Source organism: Haematobia irritans, chromosome 2, assembly GCF_050003625.1.
Source record: "Haematobia irritans isolate KBUSLIRL chromosome 2, ASM5000362v1, whole genome shotgun sequence".
Taxonomy (NCBI): Eukaryota; Metazoa; Arthropoda; class Insecta; order Diptera; family Muscidae; genus Haematobia; species Haematobia irritans.
In genome coordinates, this window is record NC_134398.1 from 100,790,165 (window position 1) to 100,803,565 (window position 13,401).

At 41.9% G+C, this 13,401-nt stretch overlaps 2 protein-coding genes across 2 annotated transcripts; both read left to right on the forward strand.

The window, feature by feature from the left end:
- Positions 1-783: 783 nt before the first annotated feature.
- LOC142224870 (uncharacterized) lies at positions 784-4,629 on the forward strand. The gene has a single exon (XM_075294646.1). The coding sequence runs from the start codon at positions 784-786 to the stop codon at positions 4,627-4,629; it is 3,846 nt and encodes a 1,281-aa protein (XP_075150761.1).
- Positions 4,630-4,696: 67 nt separating this feature from the next.
- On the forward strand, positions 4,697-6,153 carry LOC142224871 (uncharacterized). The gene is made up of 3 exons (XM_075294647.1): positions 4,697-4,740; positions 4,782-6,060; positions 6,139-6,153. Exons 1-3 carry the CDS (start codon positions 4,697-4,699, stop codon positions 6,151-6,153), a joined length of 1,338 nt encoding a protein of 445 aa, XP_075150762.1.
- The last annotated feature ends 7,248 nt before the right edge of the window (positions 6,154-13,401 follow it).

Here is a 13,401-nt window from a genome sequence, read left to right on the forward strand (position 1 = left end):
ACCAAAAACAAAAAATTATAATAACCGTATATTCAAATTTTTAGCGACATTTCGTTTTTCGTAAATTTTATACATTTTTTGCCGTAGAAGAAGAAGCATCCAACTCTCTTTCAATTTTTCTTTTTCTACTTTCGGTTCAGCAATAGATTCCAATTCCACCGTTCCTGCTCGTTCATTTTACTCGTTGTTAACCGATGCAAGAAAATTATATTAAATAAATCACATTTTACAAAACTTGCAAACATAATTCCTGAAGTGAAAAAAAAATCATCTTTTTTACCCATTCTCATTAAGCGTTCAAGCTTTTATTGAGCATTCAAGTTTTAAACAAAACGAAAAACTCTGTGTATCAACACTCTGTTCTTAAGTTCGTAGTGCAACACTGGCAGACAAAAGTTTACAAACTCTTTGTTGTTAATAGTAGTCAAATTTATTATTTTATTAGTTTACCGAATTTCTCATATATTTTTACCCTTAACTTGCCAATATTTCGAAGGATTGATATTTCTGTATACATTGGTATCTCATATACATTGGTATCCTGAGGGGTCATTCATAAGGCATATATGAATTAGAACTCACCCTACGAAACGAAAGGAAACGCAATACATAATTTTGTTTTTACATTATCCTCCAATTTTGTTTTTCTTTGAGGCTATAACCACGCAATATTTGAACATTTCTATCAAGAAGCGCATTTGTCATTTCCCAAAGTTTAATGGGTACGATTAATTTCTGAATTCATTTTCGTTTTCCAACTTGGAAATTCTCTTTTTGTTGACAATGACTGCTTTAGAAAGATTTATTCGGTCCAACGATAAGTTGGTTAATTTCGAGCAAGAACTGACTGATCAAGTCATAGCCGACTCGAGTATCTTTGCCCTTGAGGTTCATAGGGATGAACTAAAAGCCACATGGACTACGATCAAGTCTTTATATGAGAAATGTATCGACGAACTAGACAGAACTTCAAATGCCAGTCAGGCTCGGAAAACGCGCGAAACCAAAGATAAGGACACAAGCTCAGATTCTGAGGAAGAGGGCTCAGAACTTGATAGCATCAATGCTCGTTTTCACGCCTCTTATGAGACGTACGTTAGACTGGTCGCCAGATTAAGTTCGGACATTCACACCCGATCGATAGCTGAAACTTCCTCACAGCCTACATCTCCACGTAACAATTTTCATTTGCCGCCTTGTGATACCGAGTCCTTTAAAGGCGATTATCAATCTTGGCCATCTTTCAGAGACATGTTCTCAGCCATCTATGTTCAGAATTCAAGCCTCTCGAAAGTTCAAAAATTATTTCATTTGCGTAATAAAACGCAAGGAAAAGCTTTTGATATTGTCAACAAGTGTCCTTTGACGAATAGTGGTTTTGATATCGCCTGGAGAAAACTAGAGGAAAGATTCGAAAATAAGAGTTTACTGGTACACAGTCAATTGCGTATTCTCTTTAATCTGTTACAAGTGGGTTCCGAATCAAGCGAGGAGATAAAATGCCTTCAGCGTGACATGAATTCATGCATTTCCTCCTTGAAATTGTATGACGTAGATATATCGAGTTGGGACGCGATATTCATCTATATTTGCTCCACAAAGCTCCCTCGAACCACTCTGTCATTATGGGAACAATCGGTTCAAAACAAAAAAGACATTCCGAAATGGTCGGCTCTAAATGAATTTTTGTCCAGTAGGTTTCAAACATTAGAGACGGTTACAGAAATTAATCACCAACATAATATGAAGAAATCTACGCTGTCACACCCTACTTCGAGAAACCCCAACTCCTCCATATCCAAGAGAATTAATAGCAACCATGCTAAAGTCTCTTCCGCCTCTCCTACTAACATTACTTGCAATTTGTGTCCGAATGATCTCCATCCAATAAGAAAGTGTCCAAAGTTTCTTGGAATGTCTGTCGACGAGAGATTTACTTGCATCCGAAGCCTTAACATGTGTATAAATTGTTTTTCTCGTGGTCATTCTGTTAAAAAGTGCAATAGTTCCTATAGCTGCCGCTTTTGTCGCAAGAGGCACCATTCTCTTTTACACAGAGGTGATAGTACCACGCAAAATGATCTGGTTCATCCTCCTAGCACATTACAGTCCACACAGTCCCACATCCAAATAGAATCGAATCATTTGGCTGAATTACCACCTCAGCCATCTACCTCTGCACGTAATGTACAATCGTGCTTCGCTGCACATGCGCAAAATATTCTCTTGGGCACAGTTGTGGTAAAGATCAAATACTTAGGGCTAGAATACCTCGTTCGAGCCTTGATAGATTCTGGCTCTCAAGGGACATTTATTTCGCAAAGGGTTTTTGACCTCCTCAAGCTAGCCTTTCAACCAATCGAGGCTGAAATTTCGGGTTTAAATGGGGTCACTTCTGCCAACGCCCGAAAACTTGCTTCGTGTTCCATTAGCCCAAGATTCGATTCCAACCTAGAGTTGGGAATTAAAGCGTTGGTAGTTCCTGGGTTATCCGGAAATCTACCTAGCAGCTCAATTTCGCCTGATATACTGGAAAATTTTCCAAATTTCCAGCTGGCCGATCCAAGATTTTATGAAAGCTCTCGGATCGATCTTCTGATCGGAGCCGATGTTTTTAATAGAATTTTACTCGACAATGTGAAGCGTAATATTTGCGGCTCCCTAATAGCCCAAGAGACTATATTCGGGTGGATTGTCACTGGGCCTGTCCAATGCAAATCGAATATGTCATCTTATTCCACCTTAGTATCGTACTTCACAGAAACTAGTCTTGAGAAACAGATTAAACGTTTTTGGGAGGTGGAAAATATTCCGCAAGAGCCCCTTCCATCGTCTTCTGATGAGTATTGTGAGAAATTGTTTTCCGATACCACTATTCGAGATAGTGATGGTAGATATATAGTGTCACTGCCATTTAAAGAGTCGTTTTTGGACAAATCCATTTCTTTGTTGGAATCTAGAGACATTGCCCATGCACAATTTCTCAAAAATGAAAACCGTCTTTTGAAGAATTCTGAATTAAAAGTACGGTATGACTCTGTTATCAAAGAATATCTGGAGCTTTTTCACATGGAAAGAGTTCCTTCTCCAGCCACAGACGAACTTTTTCAACACTACTATCTTCCACACCATTGTGTTATGAAACCAGAAAGTACCACAACTAAGGTTAGAGTGGTATTTAATGCATCGTGCCCTAGCTCCTCGGGTAAGTCCTTAAACCATGTACTTTATCCTGGGCCTGTTCTCCAAAGGGACATAACTACTCTTTTATTGAGATGGCGTTTTTATCGTTATGTCTTTAGTGCCGACATCGAAAAAATGTACAGGCAAATAAGGGTCAATCCAAAACACACACCCTTTCAGCGCATTGTTTTTCGTTCAGACCCTTCCGACCAAATTCAAGACTTCGAATTAAAAACGGTGACTTTTGGCGTAAATGCAGCACCATACTTGGCCATTAGGACTTTGTTGCAACTTGCCATTGATTCCAGGGACAAGTTTCCTTTAGCCAGCCAAATCATTGAAAATGACATGTATATTGACGATGTAATCACCGGTAGTCATGACATAGAGTCGGCTTTGCTTGCCAAACAACATCTGATCTCAGCACTCCATTCCGGATGTTTTCCACTTCGGAAGTGGACATCCAATTCTTCCGAAATCCTAGGGGATTTGCCAAGACAACATTTATTGACCGAAGATTTCCTAAGCTTCGATGATAGTAGTCAGACGAAGACATTAGGAGTGCGATGGAACGCAAAGTCCGATCATTTTATATTCACTACGCATATGTTGTCGCAAAGGACTCAATATACTAAGCGACAGGTTCTTGCGGATATCGCCAAGATATTCGACCCAGCTGGGTGGTTAGCGCCCATTGTGGTTGTGGCGAAAATATTCATGCGCAAAGTATGGCTCTCTGGCGTGAATTGGGATGAAAGTATTTCATCTGATTGTCTACGTGACTGGATGAAGTTCCGAGAAAGTTATTCCAAGGTCGATAGCATACAGTTGCCACGGTGGGTCTCATATTCTCCAACCTGTCAAATAGAATTCCATGCATTTTGTGATGCGTCAGAGGACGCATATGCAACAGCCATATATGTCCGAGTGCATTTAGATAATGATTTGATCATTGTTAATTTGTTAACGTCAAAATCCCGTGTCTCTCCAGTGAAAACGATTTCTATTCCCAAACTTGAGCTTTGTGGAGCAACCCTTTTGGCTGAGACTGCCGATTCCATTATTCCTTTCATGAATATTCCCAATGCCGAACTTTACAAATGGACCGATTCAACCATTGTACTTGCGTGGCTACAGAAACCGCCATGTCAATGGAAAGTATTTGTAGCCAATCGCGTTTCCATTATCGCAAACAAGATAGGGACAGACAAGTGGTTTCATGTTGATACATCATCTAATCCTGCCGACTTAGCAAGTCGTGGCGTTTACACCCAAGAACTCATTAATAGTCGGTTATGGTGGCATGGCCCGGAATGGCTTGGACAACCGAAAAAGTTTTGGCCTCCTAGTACCACTTTCATCCCCGATACTGATCTCGAAAGAAAACCTCTACGCGTTAACGTGGCTAGCGTCCAAGGAACTCAAGATATCTTAGAAAGATTTTGATCCTATGGACGTGCAGTTCGAGTTATGTGTTATGTTTTTAGGTTCATCCACAAATCGAATAAAAAATATGAATCGTCCCAATATACATCAACCTTACTGTCCGCATCTGAGGTAATTTATGTCAAAAATCGTCTTATTACGATTTCTCAAAGGAGATATTATCCTACGGTATATAAAGCATTATGTAACAAGTGCGACGTGCCAAAGACATCATCCATTCTTAATCTGAATCCCTTCCTTGATCGAAATAATATTATTCGCTCTATGGGTAGATTGGTTTATTCACCTTCTCTTAATTATGATGAAAGACATCCGATTATTCTGCCCTACAATGCGAATCTCACAAAACTCCTCGTTGAATTTACTCACATTCTCTCATTGCACGGAGGTAACCAGCTGGTTATGAATCTAATTCGAATGCAGTTTTGGGTTCCACGATTGAGAAACCTTGTGAAATTGGTAATTCATAATTGTAAAACATGTGTCCTCCATAAAAAGAAAACGCTTTCGCAAATTATGTCCGCTTTGCCTCCCGAAAGAACCACGTTCCATTGGCCTTTCTATTCGACTGGTATCGATTTTGCAGGCCCTTTTGACATCAAAAGTTTTGTTGGAAGAGGCTGCAAACTTACAAAAGGCTATGTTTGTCTGTTCGTGTGTTTTGCTACCAAAGCGATTCACTTAGAATTGACTTCCTCCTTATCCACTTCGTACTTTATCGCGGTTTTCCAGAGGTTCATATCACGAAGAGGTTGTCCACGTCACATATACTCCGATAACGGCACGAATTTCGTTGGGGCCTCAAGACAAATAGCCAGAGATTTCTTTGAAGCATCGCGAGCAAGTATTGTTTCTCAATTCGTTCATCAAAATGTGTCCTGGCACTTCATCCCGCCTGGCGCCCCACACATGGGAGGTTTGAGGGAGGCAGGGGTTAAGAGTTTTAAAACTCATTTCCGCAAAGTGTCAGGTAACTTTAAATACTCATTCGAAGAGTTTTGTACACTTCTAACCAAAGTTGAAGCATGTCTAAACTCTAGACCCATTTCAACCATGTCTGAAAATCCTGGGGATTTAAACCCATTAACACCAGGACACTTCCTTACCGGGCATTCTATACTAGCTCCTCCTGAAACTATATCCGATGATCGCATTGAATCAGTAGTTAATCGATGGCAACGCGTTAAGGTCTTACATCATAATTTCGTCCAGAGATGGAAATCCGAATATTTAAAGGAGCTTCACAAACGTAATAAGTGGAAAAATCCTGAAAATGATATTGAAATCGATTCGATAGTAGTAATCCGCGACGAAAATACATCACCAAATGAATGGAGAATCGGTCGGGTAACTCGACTCTTCCCAGGAAAGGATAATCGAATTAGAGTTGCTGAGATATACACCCCGAGGGGAGTTTTAACGCGACCTATTGTAAAGCTCGTTGTTCTTCCAACTCAGTAACGTCCGTTTATTCCCTTAGCTCATTATTTTATTACAATTTACTTTCAGATATTTGCTTACTAATATTCATTCAAATACCACGAATTGTAAAAAATCGTCCCGACAGCCATCAACCGAATGTTAGACGTCAAAACAAGCGTTTTCAATGCCGAATTTGTTCCAAGCACCATCCGTTGCGACTATGCAAAAAGTTTCTGTCGATGGACTCAAAAAAGAGGCAACGAGCCGTATAAAGATTTAACTACTGCGTTAATTGTTTAGCTCACCGCCACTCCAAAGCCGGGTGCTTTACTAAGTCAGGTTGTCATATATGTCGTCGACGTCATCATACTTTACTGCACCGCAACCCCCATATAGAGCACGACAACAAGGTAATCGACACACCAGCGGCATCCGCCATGGCTGCAATCTTTCAACCACAAGCCATTACCATTTTGCCCACTGCCATAGTAAAGATTGTTCATGGAGGTCGGTTACATCCTATAAGAATTCTTATTGACACTGGCTCTTCAATTAGTCGTGTATCGAAGAAAATTGTAGCAAAGATTGGAATCGCAATTGATCGTGTTGGAGACTCACTCATGTGCCAAGTAACTTTTCGCTCTATTTCAGATCGTCAACTTAAGATTACTTCTCTTATGCGCGTTGACAACCGCATCGAAATGAAAACACCAGCAAAAACTCTACCGAAGCCTTCTAAGGAACAATTCGTAAATTTGATAATGGCAGATTCGGAGTTTCACGAGAGTAAGGTCATTTCTATGGTACTAGGCGCTGACTTATACCCCAGGATAATGTTGGGTGGAATAATACCTAACATCGACGGAAATTTAATCTCGGGGAATTGTCCCATGTAAAAAAAAAAAACATAAATGTTAAATTCCTTTACAAAACAAAAAATGTGAAATATGAGTATCTGAATTTACCATTGACTAATATAAATGAAATGCCAAACTAGATTAAGATCTCTCTTGAAACCAAAACATGGAAAATAATATATATATCTATATAAATACACACACATTGATGGTACCCATCAAGGGGCCCGGAATGTTTAAACCGACATCCCTACAAAATTTATACTAAGATATAATATCTTTGAAATATAGATGTCGTTTTTAGTTTTTTCGTTAAGCCATGAATTCTACTCAATTTATTACGATATTGATATTAGGTGATAAGTAATGAACCAAATAAATGTCCACTTGCTTTTCAACAACGAAAGAGTTCACTTTGGTAATATTTATTTTCTCCGGTTGGTCTCGTTACATCTGCAAACCTTTTCCTTTGGTCTTTTGTTGTTTTTTCCCGAGGAATAAATTTGGAGCTACGAGGTGATATTTCATTTTGGCATATAAATTCCTATTCCCTACTGGTGCCATTCAGGAAGATTCCAGCATCTAATCACATGGGAAGTGAATTGTTTCCCATTATCGCTATGTACAACCTGTGGCACATCGAATTTGTGAAACAAATCACTCTCCATGAACTTTATCACATTTTTGGATGTCGCCTTGGCCATGGATTTGAGCAGGACGTACTTGCTCAGGTGGTCCAAAATTATAAAAACATAAGAATTCCCATACCTGGATTTTGGAAAAGGGCCGATAAAATCAATAAAGACCTTTTGCCAAGGCCGGTCAGTCACTGTCTCTTCTCACATCTTCGGCCGAAGTACCTTGTTTGGAGCTTTAATTTCCTTGCAGGTAACACATCCAACTATAAAGTCTCTCACCTGAAGAGCCATCTTAGGCCAGTAGAAATACTGACGAAGGTCGGCTAGTGTTTTACCTATGCCACAATGGCTTTTAACACTAGCTTTATGAGTGTTGGAGATGAGTTCATTTGTGAGGCCGCGCAGTACCCACAGTTTCCAAATGAATCCCTCCTGGATCGGATTTCCGTCGGAAGGTAATGTCCGCTTCTACACATAAGAGTCAATCACTTTCAAGTCGGGGAGTTGGGCTTGGTGCTCGGATATATGCTCCCTCAATTGGACATATTCTTCGGATTCGAACTCCTCGGACTTCATTTCAATAAGGGGACTTCCATCAACAAACATGCCCAATTCGTCGGCGTGCAGTCGAGACAAGGTGTCTGCAACGACGTTCTGTGTTCCTTTGCGATGCTCTATATCAAACTGGAAGGCCTGCAGTTTTAAGCTCCACCTTGCCAGTCGACCGCTGAGGTCTTTCTGTCCCATAAGCCATTTCAGGGCGCTATGGTCCGTCACCACCGTAAAAGGCATCAGCTCTATAAAGGGCCGAAACTTCTTTATAGCGCTGATGACGGCCAAACACTCCCGCTCAGTTACGCTGTAATTTCTTTCAGCCTTGGATAACTGAGCGGAGTGGAAAGCTATGGGACGTTCATAGCTCTCAGCGTCGATATGGTACAGTACTGGGCCAATTCCTAGATTAGAGGCATCGCATTAGACATAGAACCTCTTGTCGAAAAAGGGGTGGCTCAAGATAGGGCTGGTCGTCAATGCCACCTTCAGGCTCTCGAAAGATTCTTTCGCATCCTCATCAAAAACAAATTCCCGTCCTTTCTTAAGTGTGCGAGTAATCGGAGCCGTGATTGTGGCGTAATCGCGTATAAATCGCCGGAACCATGACGCCATTCCAAGAAAGCTCCTTACGTCACGCGGGGTTTTTGGTGTCGGGATTTTGACGATTGCATCTATCTTAGAGGGGTCCGGCTTAAGTTTGCCCTCTCCAACAATGTACCCCAGATACCTTAGCTCGCGCCTGCAGAACTTCGACTTACTCAAGTTAATCGTCAAGTTTGCCTGGGTCAACAGCTTTCCGACCTGCCGAAGGAGCGTAATATGCGAATCGAAATCAGGGGAGATGACCAACAGATCGTCGAGATAGACGAAGACTTTCTGTCTGAGTTCCGAGGTGATCACCTTATCCACTAACCGACATAACCGCTGGGCTGCATTGCAGAGCCCAAACGGCATAACGGTAAATTGATAATGTGGTCTCCCCGGAACCGTAAACGCTGTCTTCGGTCTACTCTCCTTCGCAAGTGGCACCTGCCAAAATGCATCCTTCAGGTCGATGCTGGAAATAAGGAATGTGTCCTGCAGTCGGCTGAGCAGGCTATCTATGAAAGGAAGCGGATACGCGTCTTTTATGGTACAGTCGTTGAGCCTCCTAGCATACAAACACAGTCTTTTCTTCTCTCCTTTGCGGACGAGTGTCACCGGAGAGTTCCAAGGACTGGAGCTAGGTTCAATGACGCCTAGAATCAACATTCGGTCCAATTCCCCGTAGATAAGCTGCTCAACTGCTGGCGAAACCGGGTACAGGCGCTGCTTCACCGGGGCAGCATCGCCTGTATCTATGGTGTGCTCCACCACGGAAGTCCTTCCAAGACCATGCACCTCATAATCCCGAAAACAAAGCTTCGCCTCATCCAACTTAGCTCTCTGATCCTCGCTCAATTGGTGCTCATCTGGGTCTGGGGCCGACTCTATGGAGAGACTTCCTAAAAGACCAGGAGCAATGCCAAAAAGAGCCAAAAATCGACCCCACAATACATTGCATTCTCCAAGCCAGGAACCAAATATATATCCATCTCGTGTGTCTTTCCTTCATACGAAACGGTCGCCTTTACCAGCCCAATTCAGGAAATTCTCGATCCGCTCGCAGTACCGACACTGCACTTATGTACAGGAGTTATCCTCAAATTAAGTTCGTGCACTAATGGAAGGCAATCTTTTCCAAGGCAAGTAATCGATGCCCCACTATCGAACAATGCTCGAATACTGTGGCCGTTTAAGGAAACGTTTCGGAAGGGTCTCGGATCCATCTGGGTCTTAAAGCTAGAAATAAAGGTAGAATTTATCGAGCGTCTCTTATTGCCAAATCGTCCATTTCGTCATATATTTCGCTCACATTCCTCGCAGGTAGGTTAGGTTAGGTTAGGTTAAAGTGGCAGCCCGATTAAATTTCAGGCTCACTTAGACTATTCAATCCATTGTGATACCACATTTAACTAAAAGTACCAATTACATATGGGCACTTCTAGTCTTAACCACTGAACCTTCTCTATTATTTACTTTTGTGGAACCAACCAGATTGCTCCAAAAACATTAACAAACTGCTTAAGTTAACGTTTTCCAGGTCAGCCAGTAATCTAAAGCTATATGCTCCTAAAATTCGCTTACGCCTTACACAAAAAGCAGGACACTCACACAAGAGGTGTTTAATTGATTCCTTTTCCTCCACGTCATGACAGCTTATACAATAGTCATTATACTTCGCACATATAGTTTTTGCAAATTCGCCTATCAGGCAGCGACCCGTTATAGCAGATATTAGGAGTGCTATCTGACGCCTTGAGATCACTAGCATATCTAGTGTGCGGTTTAAGTTTAAATGGGGCCATATTTGCTTGGTGTCGTTACAACCCTTGCAATTTCCCCATCGAATATTGGCCATCATAACAGCCTTCTCACGCAGTAAGAGCTTGCAGGTGGCCAGAGGCATACTAACAGATTCTAGTTCCCCTGGAATATGTAAGGTAGTTCCTAGCCTTGCTAACACATCTGCTTCACAGTTCCCCGGTATGTTCCTATGACCAGGCACCCATATTAGGTGAATATTGTACTGCTCAGCCATCTCGTTGAGAGATTTGCGGCAGTCTACGGCCGTTTTTGAGTTAAGGAACACAGAGTCCAAGGATTTTATTATAACTCGCGCAACCGCACAGCCGTTGTTGCAGCTGACTGTTTGGCCAAAATGTCTAAAGGCAATAGATGTAGCATGACATTAAGGGAGTCTGTTCCTGTCTTACTAAATGCGCCTGAGATACATAAGCTCGCCATACGCTGAACTTTATCTAAACAAGTCGGTTTCTGAAGTGCCGGCCACCAGACTACAACACCATATAGCATTATAGGTCTAACCACTGCCGTGTATAGCCAATGCACAATTTTTGGTCTTAGTCCCCACTTTTTCCCTATTGCCTTTTTGCACGAGTACAAAGCTACCGTGGCTTTTCTCGCCCTCTCTTCAATATTAAGCCTAAAATTCAGCTTCCTGTCCAAAATAACGCCAAGGTATTTTGCACACTCACCAAAGGGAATTTCAGTACCCCCTAAGGAAATGGGCCTAACCGTGGGAGTTTTGCGACCTTTGCAGTACATGACTATTTCTGTCTTTGCTGGATTTACACCAAGACCATTATCTTTCGCCCATTTCTCAGTCATCCGGAGAGCTCTCTGTATAATATCTCTGATTGTGGATGGGAATTTTCCCCTGACTGCTAGCGCCACATCATCTGCGTATGCCACCACTTTTATCCTTTCTTTTTCTAGAGAAACCAGAAGGTTTTTTATAGCAACATTCCAAAGAAGAGGTGATAGAACTCCTCCTTGGGGAGTGCCTCTGTTCACATACCTTTGTATGTTTGCTTGCCCTAGTGTGGCTGAAATACGTCTCTTCATTAGAAGTTCGTCTAACAGCCTAAGTATACCTGGATCAACATTCAGAGTTGTCAGTCCATTTAATATCGAGCTCGGATGGACATTATTGAACGCCCCTTCGATGTCTAGAAATGCCACGATTGTGTATTCTTTGACAGATAGTGAGCTTTCAATAAAGCTGGCCAGTTCATGCAATGCGGTCTCAGTAGACCTGCCCTTCGAGTATGCATGCTGTCGTTTCGAGAGCAAACCTGAATCCACGCTAGTTCTAAGATACATGTCTATCATCCTCTCCAGGGTCTTAAGTAGGGATGAGGATAAGCTGATTGGTCGGAAATCCTTCGCACTCGAGTGAGAGGCTTTTCCTGCTTTAGGTATGAAGACGACTTTTGTTTCCCTCCACTTTTCTGGAATATATGCTAAGTTTACACATTGTTTATATATCACCGTCAACCAGGGGATAATTCTTTCAGCCACTGCCTGTAACTCCGCCGGAGTAATTCCATCAGGTCCGGGGGATTTGAATGGTCCAAAGCTATTTAAAGCCCATTTTATTCTAGATTCCGACACAATTTCCTCGATAGGAAATGATCGCTGAGCCTCTGTTACAGAGCCGGAACATGGTTCAACCGTCTGATTTCCAGGGAAGTGTGTGTCCAAAAGTACCTCCAACGTCTCCTCACTGGACGTTGTCCAATTTCCCTCCGATGTTTTAATGAAACCTGGAGCGGTGTTAGTGGATGCTAGTACCTTCCGTAGTCTGGAAGCCTCTGACGTATTCTCAATACTGCTACAGTAATCATCCCAAGAGTTTTGTTGAGACCTTCTCAGTTCTCGTTTATATTCTCTCAGATTCACCTTGTAAGTGTCCCAATCCTCCGGAGCTCTTGTGGACTTTGCCTTGTTAAAGAGCTTCCTGCAGGATTTCCTCATATTACTTAATTCCGTAGTCCACCATGGCCGATTTTTTCCCCTTGGCTTTCCTCTAGGGCATGCAGCTTTCAGTGAAATTTTGAAGGCCTTAGTAATCCGCTCCACTGCGTGTTCGATATCTTGCACAGTGCTCATATTTGTCTCCGGCACTTCCGGTATCATCAAATTGAACGATTCCCTATACCTATTCCAATCAGCTTTCCTAACATTTGACGGAAATATGGTCTTTGAAGTACGAACAGCCAATCTGAAACTGATGTAGCGATGATCTGAGAAGCTATTTTCCCTCAAAACTTGCCACTCAGATATCTTATCATTCAGTTCCGGAGAGGTTAACGTTACGTCCAAAACCTCTTGTCTGTTCCTGGTGACGAAGGTTGGTGCATCTCCCTTATTGCAAACTACCAGGTTAGTACGCAAAATAAACTCTATTAGCGACTCTCCCCTTGCATTAGTATCACTACTTCCCCAAATACTATGATGTGCATTTGCATCGCATCCCATAATGAGTTTTGTCTTTGTTTTTAGTGACTCCTCAACTAAGGTCTTAACGGCACAGGGTGGCATATCCCTATCATGTCCCATGTAGACCGAAGATACCCAATATTTGCATGTGGATATCTCTAGACTGGCTACGACAGTGTCTGCATTGCTCAATGAAGGAAGCAGAAACAAGTTTAGTTCGTTTTTAGCAATTATACATGCTCGATTTATATCGTTACCGCTATTATGCAAAAGTTTGAAACCCGGAGTGCTTAATTCACAGATCTTGTTCTTATATATGTATGGTTCTTGAATAAGAACTATATCTATGTCTCCTTTCATCAGGAGAACTTTTAAGGCAGCACAAGCGGCCTTACAATGGTGAAGATTTATCTGGAGGAACCGTAGAACCATCCAAATTTTCAACCACCGTCACATCAGCCGCTTCAATTGAGTCA